The sequence below is a fragment of the Oncorhynchus clarkii genome, unplaced genomic scaffold (assembly GCF_045791955.1).
Source record: "Oncorhynchus clarkii lewisi isolate Uvic-CL-2024 unplaced genomic scaffold, UVic_Ocla_1.0 unplaced_contig_1820_pilon_pilon, whole genome shotgun sequence".
Classification (NCBI taxonomy): Eukaryota; Metazoa; Chordata; class Actinopteri; order Salmoniformes; family Salmonidae; genus Oncorhynchus; species Oncorhynchus clarkii.
The window spans coordinates 11,640-26,413 of record NW_027259510.1 but is presented as its reverse complement, the minus strand read 5'-3'; the positions used below and the strand labels follow the sequence as shown (position 1 = coordinate 26,413).

The window sequence follows — 14,774 nt, the reverse complement described above, 5'->3', positions numbered from 1 at the left end:
GTGAAAAAACATATTGCAAATGCACAGTGACTTTGAAAAAGTAAGGAAACATAAACAAAAAAAATCTAAAATTTTTTTGGGGGGATGACCAGTTGCATGTGCATTTGCAATATGATTCTATAGTGAAAAAACATATTGCAAATGCACAGTGACTTTGAAAAAGTAAGGAAACATAAACAAAAAAAATCTAAACATTTTTTTTTTGGGTGAGCAGTTGCACGTGCATTTGCAATATGATTCTATAGTGAAAAAACATCACCAAAAGCGACATTCTGAAATCAACCCAAACGAGCGATTGAGATGACCCAGAATCACTGCAAAGCCATCCCGAGTTCATCGGGCCAGTCAATTTCACATTCCTGCAGGATTTTTATAGCATGACAAATTCGTGATGGTACCTGCCCATTAAAACATATTGCAAATGCACAGTGACTTTGAAAAAGTAAGGAAACATAGAATCAAATTATTTTTTTTTGGGTTACCAGTTGCACATTTCAGATCACCAGTTGCACATTTCAGATCACCAGTTGCACATTTCAGATCACCAGTTGCACGGAGGAAAATCGTTACTTTTGACTTTGACTTTTGACTTCCTATGAAATCATATTCCAAATGGAGAAAACATATGCCTTATGCACTAGTAAAAAAAAAAAAAAATGATAATAAAGTATGACTAAAGTATGTTGATAAAGTTCTTATACATGTGTAATTGACATAAAAATTGAAAGAATTTTGAAAAACGGTCCAGAAAGCACTTTTTTAAGGATGTGTGAAGTTTTTTACCAAATTTTGACATTTTTGACTTTTGACTTTTGACTTCCTATGAAATCATATTGCAAATGGACAAAACATATGCCTTATGCGCATGTAATTAAAAAAAAAAAAATTTGATATCAAAATTGGACAAAAGTATATTCATACAGTTCTTACACATGTGTAATTGACAAAAAAAGCGAAAGAAATTCGAAAAAAGGCCCAGAAAGCACTTTTTTAAGGGGTAAAAAGTTTTTGAAAAAAATATCATTTTTTCAAAATTTTTCTTTTGGATGTTGACTTGGGTTGCATTTCCAATATGAAAAACCCAGGTGGAGCGCACTCGCCCCCTGTTGGATTTTTGAGGTGTTACAATTGGCAATTGCCATATGGCATTTGCCATATACTTTGCACGAATCAACGCCGCTTTGGGTGGTATTGGACATCGTGTACATGGTTTGTCCAATGCCAATATTTTGACATTCATTTTTGTACAAATCAGGGGGGTATTCCCTTACATGTTTTAATATGTTATTACAACATGAGTAAAATGAAAATGTCTGCAAGTATTCAGAGGGGTTTGAATACCTGCTAAATACAGCGACTAAGTCGCTAAGTTGGCAACACTGAAAGTTAGTGAGGGAAATATGTCTCCAGCTTCAGCGATTTTTGCAATTCGTTCCAGTCATTGTCAGCAGAGAACTGGAAGGAAAGGAGGCCAAAGGAGGTGTTGGCTTTGGGGATGACCAGTGAGATATACCTGCTGGAGCGCGTGCTACGGGTGGGTGTTGTTATCGTGACCAGTGAGCTGAGATAAGGCGGAGCTTTACCTAGCATAGACTAAAAAGATGACCTGGAACCAGTGGGTCTGGCGACGAATATGTAGCGAGGGCCAGCCGACTAGAGCATACAGGTCGTAGTGGCCTGTATGCTCTAGTCGGCTGGCCCTCGCTACAATTCAATACAAAGCTTCCATAAACGTCGAACAAGGCTTGAACCCAGGATTGAACCCATGTGCTTCAGTTTACAAAAACAGATGACTTAGCACATCTATTTCCTTCTTAAAATGTCAACATTCTGGAAAGTAGAGTTGTGCAAAAGCTAATTTCACAACTAAATATACTCATCAGAGAATTTGGGGATTAACTTCAGAGCGCATGCATTTCAAGTAGTAGCTCTACCGTAGAGGCACATCCCCTTACTATATCATAGCAGGGTTGCCATTTTAAGGAAACTTTTTTTTCTTCAAAGTCCTCCAGTGAAAGAACCTTCCCATGGTACCAGCTATTTTTCAGTAAGGCACAGATGGGATTTGAACCCATGAACTTCGGTTTACAAGACCGACGCCTTACCGCTTGCCCACCATGCCACTCTATACTGCAAGATATTTATCAACATTCTGGAAAGTAGTAGTTGTGTAATGTGAATTTGGCACACAAATAACATCTCTGTTTCCTGTGAGAATTTTAACATTCTGAAAAGTAGGAGTTGTGTAATGTGAATTTGGCACACAAATACTCAGTGGAGAACCTTGGGATTGAACCAAGGACCTCATACTAAAATAGCATGCACTCCCCCTCTGAGCTTCGATCCCATTTTATTTGCAGATAAAATGCAATATTAATACAATGTACTTTTTATATACACCACTCCATTGAAGCTACAATGAAATGATAGCAGCAATTCTAAATACAAGCAAGTATGGACAGTCATCTAACCCATGAACTTCAGTTTTTGAAAATGATGCAATTGAAGTTGGCAACCATGCCACTTCTGTTCCATAAATGTACGAACAGGGATTGAACACATGTTCTTCAGATTACAAGAGCAAATTATTTAGCACATCTCTGTATCCTGCTGAGAATTTCAACATTCTGGAAAGTAGGAGATGGGCCATTGCAAAAATTTTGGCTGTCCTAAAAGTCGCTAAAAGTTGCTAAATGATGTCATCACCTAATTTGCATAATTGTCAATGTGCATGTAATTGTGATGGACACTGTAGGAGTGAGGAATAACATTGTGGAAGAGACAAAAGGTGAGTAAAATTAAAATGTCTGCAAGTATTCAGAGGGGTTTGAATACCTGCTAAATACAGCGACTAAGTCGCTAAGTTGGCAACACTGAAGGTTAGTGAGGGAAATATGTCTCCAGCTTCAGCGATTTTTGCAATTCGTTCCAGTCATTGTCAGCAGAGAACTGGAAGGAAAGGAGGCCAAAGGAGGTGTTGGCTTTGGGGATGACCAGTGAGATATACCTGCTGGAGCGCGTGCTACGGGTGGGTGTTGTTATCGTGACCAGTGAGCTGAGATAAGGCGGAGCTTTACCTAGCATAGACTAAAAAGATGACCTGGAACCAGTGGGTCTGGCGACGAATATGTAGCGAGGGCCAGCCGACTAGAGCATACAGGTCGTAGTGGCCTGTATGCTCTAGTCGGCTGGCCCTCGCTACAATTCAATACAAAGCTTCCATAAACGTCGAACAAGGCTTGAACCCAGGATTGAACCCATGTGCTTCAGTTTACAAAAACAGATGACTTAGCACATCTATTTCCTTCTTAAAATGTCAACATTCTGGAAAGTAGAGTTGTGCAAAAGCTAATTTCACAACTAAATATACTCATCAGAGAATTTGGGGATTAACTTCAGAGCGCATGCATTTCAAGTATTAGCTCTACCGTAGAGGCACATCCCTTTACTATATAATAGCAGGGTTGCCATTTTGAGGAAACTTTTTTTTCTTCAAAGTCCTCCAGTGAAAGAACCTTCCCATGGTACCAGCTATCTTTCAGTAAGGTACAGATGGGATTTGAACCCATGATCTTCGGTTTACAAGACCGACGCCTTACCGCTTGGCCACCATGCCACTCTATACTGCAAGATATTTATCAACATTCTGGAAAGTAGTAGTTGTGTAATGTGAATTTGGCACACAAATAACATCTCTGTTTCCTGTGAGAATTTTAACATTCTGAAAAGTAGGAGTTGTGTAATGTGAATTTGGCACACAAATACTCAGTGGAGAACCTTGGGATTGAACCAAGGACCTCACACTAAAATAGCATGCACTCCCCCTCTGAGCTTCGATCCCATTTTATTTGCAGATAAAATGCAATATTAATACAATGTACTTTTTATATACACCACTCCATTGAAGCTACAATGAAATGATAGCAGCAATTCTAAATACAAGCAAGTATGGACAGTCATCTAACCCATGAACTTCAGTTTTTGAAAATGATGCAATTGAAGTTGGCAACCATGCCACTTCTCTTCCATAAATGTACGAACAGGGATTGAACACATGTTCTTCAGATTACAAGAGCAAATTATTTAGCACATCTCTGTTTCCTGCTGAGAATTTCAACATTCTGGAAAGTAGGAGATGGGCCATTGCAAAAATTTTAATGGAGAAGCTGGGGATTGAACCCACGACCTCATACATGCAAAGCATGCGCTCTACCACTGAGCTACATCCCCTTTCCTTTTTTTTTTTTTTTTTAATTTCACCTATAATTAACCAGGTAAGCTAGTTGAGAACAAGTTTTCATATTCAACTGCGACCTGGCCAAGATAAAGCAAAGCAGCGCAACACAAACAACAACACAGAGTTACAGATGGAATAAACAAGCGTACAGTCAATAACACAATAGAAGAAAGTCTATATACAGTGCGTGCGAAAGGAGGTAAGGCAATAAATAGGCCATAGTAGCGAAGTATTTACAATTTAGCAAATTAACACTGGAGTGAGAGATGAGCAGTTGATGATGTATCTGAATGAGGAAAGCTAGTGATTTTTAACAAGTACAAGGATACTCTTTCCTTCAATCTTGCGATGCCGAATCAGACATAATATTTCTCAGGTCTTGGGAAATTGCATAACATGTACGAATTAGCTGAGCTAATGAAATTAAACGACCCTATTTGACATCATACAGACTTTGCTAAGCAACAGTAGACATCAAAGTTGTCCGAATGAACCTGTCCGAATGAGGAAAGCTAGTGATATTTAACAAGTAAGAAGAGACCTTTTCCCTCAATCTTGCGATGCAGAATCAGACACGATAATTCTCAGGCCTTGAAATATTAGATTATTAAAGATTAATAACACTGTCTTAGCATTTCAAAGCAACAAGAACAATGCCTTATTTCGGGAAATTGCAAACATGTCCATATTAGCAGATTTAATGAAATTAAACGACCACGAAAATGCCTCAAAACCTACATTTTCTGTTTCGAAGTAAGATGCCTTATCCACGAGGCAACACCTTCTACTCCATATTCTCCGATATGACATCAAACAGACGTTGCTTAGCAACAACAGACATCAAAATTGTGAACCTATCCGAATGAGGAAAGCTAGTGATATTTTACAAGTAGGAAAAGACTATGTCCCTCAATCTTGCTGTGCCGAATCAGACATAATATTTCTCAGGTCTTGCAGTCTTAGATTATTAAAGTTGAAGAACAATGTCCAAGCTTTTCAAAGCAACAAGACCAATGCCTTATTTCGGGAAATTGCAAACATGTTCAAATAAGCTGAGCTAATGAAATTAAACAACCAAGACGGGAATCGAACCCTCAATCTTCTGATTTGTAGTCAGACTCCTTATCCATTAGGCCACGCAGTCTATGTGATACAACCCTATTTGACATTATACAGACTTTGCTATGCAACCATAGACATCAAAATTGTGAACCTGTCCGAATGAGGAAAGCTAGTGATATTTAACAAGTAAGAAGAGACCTTTTCCCTCAATCTTGCGATGCAGAATCAGACACAATAATCCTCAGGCCTTGCAATATTAGATTATTAAAGATTAATAACAGTGTCTTAGCATTTCAAAGCAACAAGACCAATGGCTTATTTAGGGAAATTGCAAACATGTACAAATTAGCTGAGCTAATGAAATTAAACGACCCTATTTGACATCATACAGACTTTGCTATGCAACCATAGACATAAAAATTGTGAACCTGTCCGAATGAGGAAAGCTAGTGATATTTAACAAGTAAGAAGAGACCTTTTCCCTCAATCTTGCGATGCAGAATCAGACACAAAAATTCTCAGGCCTTGCATTCTTAGATTATTAAAGTTAAATAACAATGTCCAAGCAACAAGACTTATTTCGGTATATTGCAAACATGTTCAAATTAGCTGAGCTAATAAAATTAGACTACCACTAAGGGAGTCGAACCCTCAATCTTCTGATTCGAGGTCAAACGCCTTATCAACAACAGACATCAAAGTTGTGAACCTGTCCGAACGAGGAAAGCTAATGATATTTAACAAGTACAAAGATACTCTTTCCTTCAATTTGTGGTGCAGATTCAGACATAATAATTCTCAGGCCTTGCAGTCTTAGATTATTAAAGTTGAATAACAATGTCTTAGCTTTTCAAAGCAACAAGAACAATGCCTTATTTCGGGAAATTGCAAACATGTCCATATTAGCTGATTTAATGAAATTAAACGACCACGAAAATGCCTCAAAATCTCCATTTTCTGTTTCGAAGTTAGACGCCTTATCCACGAGGTACACCTTCTACTCCATATTCTCCGATATGACATCAAACAGACAAAGCCAAAGCAGAGCATAAAGAAAGAACAACTACTAATGCTGAAACCCTGGATCGAATCAGGGTCCTTGAGATCTTCAGTCAAACGCTCTCCCAACTGAGTTATTTCTGCAAATCACTACACTTAATTCTTTGGCACCCTTGACGATATACACGCATGTGACTCATAATTTTGACACTCAAAATGTACCTCATGACCAGTACGGAGATCTAACCCACGAAATTGGCGTTATTAGCACCACTCTCTAACCAACTGTGCCAACCGGCCGCTGGCTATGGAACACAATTGTTGAGATGCACCGAGCTTCTGCAAGTGCTGGCTCGTAAAATAACAAGTCCACCAACAGCATAGCCTGACAAGACTGGACACAAACCTACTGGCTGGGGAATTAGCTCAAATGGTAGAGGGCTCGCTTAGAATGCGATGAGGTAGTGGGATCGATGCCCACAAAGCTGTTGGCAGTTTCCTTGAATTCCCCATTAGACCGTAGCTTGCTCGGTCTGAGCTCAGCGACTATGAAAAAAGTATGCCCATAATGAAGCCTAGCCCTAAATTGCAGGTGCTTTTGGGTGACAATGGGAGAACAGTTAGGGTTAGAAGCCCAATTCGCCCTCATGAACATTCCTGATGTCCTCCCCATCTGTGCAAGGCTAACCGTGACCGTGTGGCATTAACCCTTAATAGTTAAAATAAGGTGTTTACATCAAACAGTTTTGAATGACTTCTCTCCCCATAGGAATACATTGCCTGCTCCCCTAAATTCAACCTGAAGCCGATGTGGGTTATGAATGTCTTATGAACCTGTCTTCGATGACAATCCATCAGGCCACTATGAGGTCTACCTGGTCTACCCAACCATCAGTTTGTGATAAATTGTACATTCAACCCTGTGTAAATCGGTCAGTTCTTCACGTAAACACTGAAAACTCAGGATTCTGTAAAAGCATACCCCAATCAGGATATGTGTTTACTTACATGGTGTTACTTACATGGCCATAAAATGGTGTCATAGTGGCTGTTTCCACTTGGTTAAAAAGGTCAGATATTTTCTAAACGTCATATGTGTGATTAGGTAACCCCATGAACTGTAAATCAGTAATTTATCCCATAAAATGTCCAAGAAAAACTCACACACACACACACAGCTAGGACGGAGGGACACAGTGTGGTGCGTAGAGACAGACAGAGCCTACAATAGTTACCTTTGTCCGAACTAAAACCGTCAGACCTAGAGTTCTGAAACGTTAGAACCCTGTTCTAGAGCTCAAGTCGATAGTGCACGGTGAGTTATGTGGCTCTAGAAGGATCTCGGACCTAGAAACAGCCTCGTACATTTGTAATAACTTCAATTCATTTGGACCATTATGAAAATGACGACATTTAGAAAAAATAGATTTTCAGCACCAATTAAGGTCGTTGCTCGGGCACCGAATGACCTATCGAGCCGCACCTCGGGATTCGGGGTCGCCTCACATAGGCTTACACATAATGTTAGAACTGGACCCGCAGCTAGAATGTAACTACGTGTTTTACGTTTTTATTATGTTTTAAACTGAAGGCGCTGTGAATTTTGGGCCTGCTCTGAAATATGTGATAGTTGGCTTCTAAACGAGTTGGAAAAAGTGGGTTTGGTGTCAGATGGTATCAGTTTGGTGTCAGAATGACATCTAATTGACTGATGGACACTGACTTGCTAGTTGACTTTTGTACATTTGCAATATGTTTAAACAGTGAGGGACCATCACCAAAATGACACTCTGAAATCAACACAAAAAATGTCATCACCATAGTCTCCAGACCGTGCCGAGTTCAACGAGACGCCCCGCTTGACCGTAGCTCGCTCTGAGTAAAGCAACCTTGAAAAAAGCAGGCTCAAAATTAAGCCTGGCCCTAAATTTCAGGGGCTTTTGGGGGACAGCGGCGGAACCGTTAGGTTTAGAAGGACAATTCAACCACAGGAATGTTCCTATGGTCCTCCCAATCTGTGCAAGCATATCCTTAACCCTGTGGCATTAACCCTTAAGAGTAAAAACAGGGTTTTTTAATCTTACAAATAGCAATGACATCTCTCTCCATAGGATTACATTGCCTGCTCCCCTAAATTCAACCTGAAGCCTATGTGGGTTAATAATGCCTTATGAACCTGTCTTCGTTGACAATCCATCAAGCCACAATGAGGTCAACCTGTGTCGATTCTAAGCTTCCTGGAGCAACCGGAAGTGGTTAAAAATCACCCTAAAAGGGTTTTGCCATACCCAACATGCAGTTTGTGAGAAATTGTGCATTCAACCCTGTGTAAATCCTTCAGTTCTTAAAGTAAAGACTTTAAACTCAGGATTCTGTAAAAGCATACCCTAATGAGGATATGTGTTTACTTTAAGCATCCTGTGCCAACCATAACCTTTAATTGGGGTCAAAGTGTCTGTTTCGAAGGGTTAAAAAGGTCAGATCTTTTCAAAACTTCATATGTGTGATTAGGCAACCCTCATGAACTGTAAATCAGTCATTTTTCCCAACAGATGTCAAAGAAAAGCTCTCTCACACACACACACACACACACAGAAAGGATGGAGTGACAAAGTGCGGTGCTTAAAGACACACAGAGCCTTCAATGGCATTACCATAATCTCTAGGCTGTGCCGAGTACAAGGAGATGCCCAACTTGACCGTAGCTCGCTCGGTCTAGTCGCAGCGACCGTGAAAAAAGTAGGCCCAAAATGAAGCCTGGCCCTAAATTTAATTTGCTTTTGGGTGACAGTGAGAGAATCGTTAGGGTGAGAAGCACAATTCGACCTCAGGTACATTCCTGAGGTCCTCCCGATCTGTGCAAGCCTAACCTTGACCGTGTGACATCAAACAGTGTGCATTGACTTCTCTCCCTGTAGGAATACATTGCCTGCACCCCTAAATTCAACCTGAAGCCTTTGTAGGTTATTAATACCTTATGAACCTGACTTTGATAACAATCCATAACAAACCAACCAAAATAATTTATTCTCAAACTAGTTACGAAAAAATAGACTTATTTTTAAATCGTTTATCTTTGTTGTTCCATAAAAAGTATCTGTGAGGGGAAAAATTGTGTATATACGCTAACATCCAAGCTAAAATTGCCTGCTTATGGAATTTGGCCCACTTTACTGAGATTTTATCAATATCAAAATTACACTGAAGCAAAAATTTTAAACCACCAACAGAGTCAAATAAATACTTAGGGAAGAAATTCCAAATACTGTTATGCTTCTTAACATACTTCAGAATCCAATGTATTTGAAAAGTATTATTTAGAGTATTGAAATTGTAATGGGTGCATGTTGGTGGCAGGGAAGTCAGGCGCAGGAGAACGAACTTGGTATAAACAGAGTCGTTTAATAAGTGCTCACAAAAAACTCCAAAACCAAAATAAAAAAAATGAGTACAAAACCCCTCACGCACCAACACATAACTAGCACAAACATACAATCAAATAATCTCCGACAAGGACATGAGGGGAAACAGAGGGTTAAATACACAACATGTAATTGATGGGATTGGTCCCAGGTGTGAAGGTAGACAAAACCAACGGATCAGTGATGGCTAGAAGGTCGGTGACGTTGACTGCCGAACACCGCCAGAATAAGGAGAGGGACCGACTTCGGCGGAAGTCGTGACAGAAATCTAAAACCTCAAGACCTCCTTGTTCTCGGGTTTTAGTGAGAATATATTTTCGTAGATAGTGAGGCTTGTTCCTCCCAAAAAAATGTAAAGAATCTTATCTAAGGCCTTTACAATTTTAGGGGGTAAGTCAAGTGATAATGAGACTTAAACCGATCTGGATAACCCTTCAGCTTTGGATAATAAAACCCGACCATATAACGAAATATCTCTCATCAACCAGAGGTTCAATTTCTTCTTTGTTTTCTCAATTGAGTTAAAGTTCAATTCACTCCTTTGTTTTTCATCCTCGCATATAACAATTTCAATATAAGTAACCTTATCTTTAAGTGGGATACCATATAATTCCTGTAAAACACAATCCTTTAGTGGAAATAAGACTGACTTATTGATATTAATTTTCAAACCTGAAACTAAGGTAAAGTCTTCAATACAAGAAACTGCTTTAGAAACCTCATTCCTGTCTCTTTAAAATATGGTGGTATCATCAGCCAGTTGACATAGTTTAAATTCCATGCCAATTGCTGAAACACCTTGAAAATTCCCTTTCTTGATATGAAGAGCCATAATCTGAGTAACCAATAAAATACTAAATGGACTAATTGGGCAGCCCTGCCTAATGCCACGGCCAATATCAAATCTTTGGGATGTCCTGTGAGCTAATTTTACAGAGCTAGTACAACCACTATATAAAGTCATGTATTGTTTTGAACATAAACTCATGTTCTACAGTGTCAAAAGCTTTTAAAAAATCAACAAACATAAGAAAACTATCAAGGATGAGGTCATTATAGTCAATCATATCTAGGATCTAAGATCAACCTGATGTTATTACTAATGTGTCGACCATGCATAAAACCAGATTCTTCATCAATTATATGATGCAAGCCTTGTTTCAACCTCTCAGCAAATAATTTCCAATCATTATTCAACAGGCTAATGGGTCTCCAGATGTCTATATAAAGAGTATCCTTATTAAGTTTGGGAATCAAAGTAATTACACCTTGCTTTAAGAAAGCCGGTAACTCCCCATTTCCAATTGATTTGTGAAACATAGCCAGAATGAAAGGAATCAATTTATCATTGAATCCTTATAAAACTCGCTTATTAAACCTCCATTTCCAGGGGACCTATAGTCCTTAAGGCTTTTAATACAGTCTTTTATCCCAATTTCAGATAACTCATCATCACAAAAATCCCTGAAATCATTATCCATCTTCTTAGCAATGTTTGCAACACGTCATGCTCTATCAACTGAGCTGCGAAGGAGCGCGTCAACGTCACTAGAATGATGACAAGCCATTTTAACGGAATCATAGAATTCCAAACTCATTTCTATGGCAACACAATTTTCAATTTTGTAAACAATCATTTTCGAACGTGTGTTGCCAAGAGACATCTATCCGACGTTCTATGGAACGTTTTCTGTGCGAAAACAACAACTTCAGTTTGCTGATTGACAACAAACTTGTTTGATTTTCGAGACCTGAGAACAATCGACTGGAAAATGCCTGGGTGCTTTTCAAGACTGGCGTAGAGAGTGCGTGGACATCGGCGGCCTACTGCGTCGACAGGTTGTTCAAATTCATTTGTGGCTTGTTTTTCTTGTCTTTTTCTGTTTTGCAGGGTTTGTGATCGTCAACAGGTGGACAGCGACAGCGACTTCGAAGAGGGTATGTGGAATTTACAACTCTTCTTTTACTACATTTAACAATGTCATTATAATTTGCGAAATGTTGTGTATTTCTATCATTCAGACTTGGCAAAAATGCTAGTGCTAGAGATGATGTAGCTAGCTAGCTTGCTAGCTAACATTGACTCTAGTAAATGTTGCTAAGCAATCAACTTTTGCTACCTAGCTAGCTAGTATTAGCAATCTTGCTACGTTCTATGTCCTAACAATAGTTTATTTTATATTCCAATGTTCCTCATTTTAGAAACAACTGTCCTGGATGAGGTCCAGTTGGATGTGCCATTGGATGATGTGCCAGATGTTCCACAACTGCCAGTCCTCCTTGATGTCCAGAATGCTGCTATCATCCTTGAGGATGTGCCAGATGTGCAGACTATCCTTGAGGTACACTTTTCTGAAAGTTTGGGGTTTTATGTTTGAAAAATATCCCAGATATTCAAGTTGTGTCTCTTTAACATGAAACACATCTCTTGTCTGCTTTCTGCTTTAGGAGGCCACTGGCAATTGGCAGTTGATTCCGATTAGGTTCAGCCCCCTGTACTGTGGGCCTGTTGTGATCAGGGTAAGAGACCCCCCCCCCCCCCACCCACACACACACACAGTCACATCACGCTTACAATGTTTACTGTTTCCAACATGAATGTATTGTAATGTGCAGAACAATGCCGGTCCGGTGGTTAAAGCTTGGAGAACTTTCCAGTTCATCAGCCCCATCATCACCTACATGCGTGGGGGATCCCAGGTATGTGTCATTGAAACTAGCTAATCCTAATCTACATTGTCAGTCATTTGATCTTGGTGGATATGTGTCACAGCAATTGCTGGAGTGGTTTTGTTGATGTTGTCTTGTTGTTTATCTCAACAGCAGGTGGTGGTGAGGATGCACCACGTGAGTAGGGTGAGAGGCCTGGAGACTCAACTGGTGTGGGCCATCTCCAAGGAGACAGCCTGGCTTAGTCTAGAGGGCATGCCCTACTGTGCCACCAAAGTGCAGTCCATCACTTGGATCCAGGTAAGACGTAAATACTACTGAAATAGTATTAGATTTTTCTTCACTTATTCCATTTGGCCTTAATATGTATTCTCTCTCTGTCAGCGTGTGGCTGGCAGGGTGACCCACTATGCGTCTCACCTCCGCCATGAGACGTCTGTGGACGTGACGCTTGGCTGCTACCAGGTAAATAAACAATTTCCTATGTATTTCCTATGCTGCTCCAGAGTCAAGGCCAGGTCCCTCCCCATGTCACCACGGAGCACATGAGCAACTGGCTGGTGTCTCAGGGCAAAAAATCCCTTAGGGAGAGGTGAGTACCATGTCAGCACTCACCTTCACTGCCATTCCCTGCCACCAGCAGCACTCCAGGAGGTGTGGATAAAATAAACAACAGAAAAATCAGAAGCCAGGAAAGTTTAAGTGTTTTATTTGAAGGGTGTGGAAGGAAACCCTGGAGGAGGGAAACGACCTCGCTCGGCTGGTAAGAGAATGAGAGTTAGAGACACTACAAGTTAGTGAGCTCTTTACTAGCCTTTCAACAACAAGTTAGCACAGCAGAATAGACCTGTTGTGAAATTACACTAATGGGACTTCCTGTTTCATACTGCAGGCCTGGGAAGTAAACACTTGCCTAAAAATGATGGACATAGAGCACGAGGCTTTCTGCAAGCTCCGCCGCTCCATGCACCCCAACTCGCCAGCTGACATGTGAGTTTTATGTACTGCCCTGCATATGACTTGATCCATTTATCTACACATCTGGAACTACGCAGAAACAGACTAAGACAGTGTTCTCTGTGAGCACATTGCACATCGTTTAGCATTGTCTTCTCCTTTTTGTTGATTTCAGCGATCCTAAGGTCCACAGCATCGTGGAGAGAGCTGTGAGGAGCATTCTGGGCGAGCAGTCCAATGAGCCCAGTAGCAACCTGCTCAGCCCATCTCAGGTGGTGGTGGAGGTGGTGCCCAGGCTCCTCCTGGCCCTGTGGCTTCAGGAAGACCATTCAGAGCACACAATCCTAATAGGTGGGATGGCCGTGGGCATGGTGGCGGCCGTAGTGGAGAAGCTCTCCTGCATGTTAAAGGACCCTTCCCTTCACATCCCTTTCTCCCGGGCTGCTGCTTTTGACTCTGTGCGGTCGATCCTCGGGAGAATCAGTCAGTCTTTCTCCACGGATGACCTCCAGAGCCCTTTTTATATGAGCTCTGTCTGTGCCTTTGTGGCGGACGAGGTGCAGAGCTGCTTCCAGCCCCCTGCAGCCACCCTACCAGTCCCCCCTGTCCTCGGGGTGGCCGTTTCAACCACACTACCAGCTGACATCCAAGCAGGTGAGTAGCACTGATAGAGAGCACTCTGACAGATGCATGTTCTGATGACCACTTGGTTCCTTGTAGTAGTAGAGCTCATCAGGAATGTTGTTGTCACCCATAACACAGACCCGGCTTCTTCCCACCTCGAGGTTGTAGACATCACCCCTAACACAGAGGCAGATCAGGCTTCTTTCCACCTGGAGGTTTTGGACATCACCCGTAAGACAGAGGCAGACCCGGCATCTTCCCACCTGGAGGTTGAGGACATCACCACTAACACAGAGGCAGACCCGGCATCTTCCCACCTGGAGGTTGTGGACATCACCAGTAACACAGAGGCAGATCAGGCTTCTTCCCACCTGGAGGTTGTGGACATCACCAGTAACACAGAGGCAGACCCGGCTTCTTCCCATCTGAATGTTGTGGACATCACCTCTAACACAGAGGCAGATCCGGCTTCTTCCCACCTGAATGTTGTGGACATCGCCTCTAATACAGAGGCAAACCTGGCTTCTTCCCACCTGAATGAATTCCCATCCCAATTGTGGACATAACCCCTAATACAGAGGCAGAGCCCATCTCTTCCCTCTTGGAGGTTGTGGACGTCACACCTGAAGAAAGGACTCTCACGATGGCCGTCTCCGCCACTCTGTCCGCTGACATCCAAGCAGGTGAGTAACACTTAGAGAGCACTCTGACAGGTGCCGTTTGTCATGACATCTTAGCAGAACCTTTCAACTGGCCAGTGTTAAGAAGCTACGGTTTGCATTTGTTTACATCCTGATCCTCTT

At 41.2% G+C, this 14,774-nt stretch overlaps 1 protein-coding gene and 3 non-coding genes across 4 annotated transcripts; 1 reads left to right on the top strand and 3 right to left on the bottom strand.

Annotated features, from left to right (window-relative positions):
• Window positions 1–2,050: 2,050 nt before the first annotated feature.
• On the bottom strand, window positions 2,051–2,122 carry trnat-ugu (transfer RNA threonine (anticodon UGU)). The gene has a single exon. It is a non-coding gene; the product is annotated as a tRNA-Thr (tRNA).
• A 1,422-nt stretch (window positions 2,123–3,544) lies between these two features.
• On the bottom strand, window positions 3,545–3,616 carry trnat-ugu (transfer RNA threonine (anticodon UGU)). The gene has a single exon. It is a non-coding gene; the product is annotated as a tRNA-Thr (tRNA).
• A 542-nt stretch (window positions 3,617–4,158) lies between these two features.
• trnaa-ugc (transfer RNA alanine (anticodon UGC)) lies at window positions 4,159–4,230 on the bottom strand. Its single transcript has one exon. It is a non-coding gene; the product is annotated as a tRNA-Ala (tRNA).
• Window positions 4,231–13,100: 8,870 nt separating this feature from the next.
• LOC139400276 (uncharacterized) lies at window positions 13,101–14,454 on the top strand. The gene is made up of 4 exons (XM_071145247.1): window positions 13,101–13,380; window positions 13,523–14,001; window positions 14,110–14,348; window positions 14,428–14,454. Exons 1-4 carry the CDS (start codon window positions 13,310–13,312, stop codon window positions 14,452–14,454), a joined length of 816 nt encoding a protein of 271 aa, XP_071001348.1. The 5' UTR covers window positions 13,101–13,309.
• The last annotated feature ends 320 nt before the right edge of the window (window positions 14,455–14,774 follow it).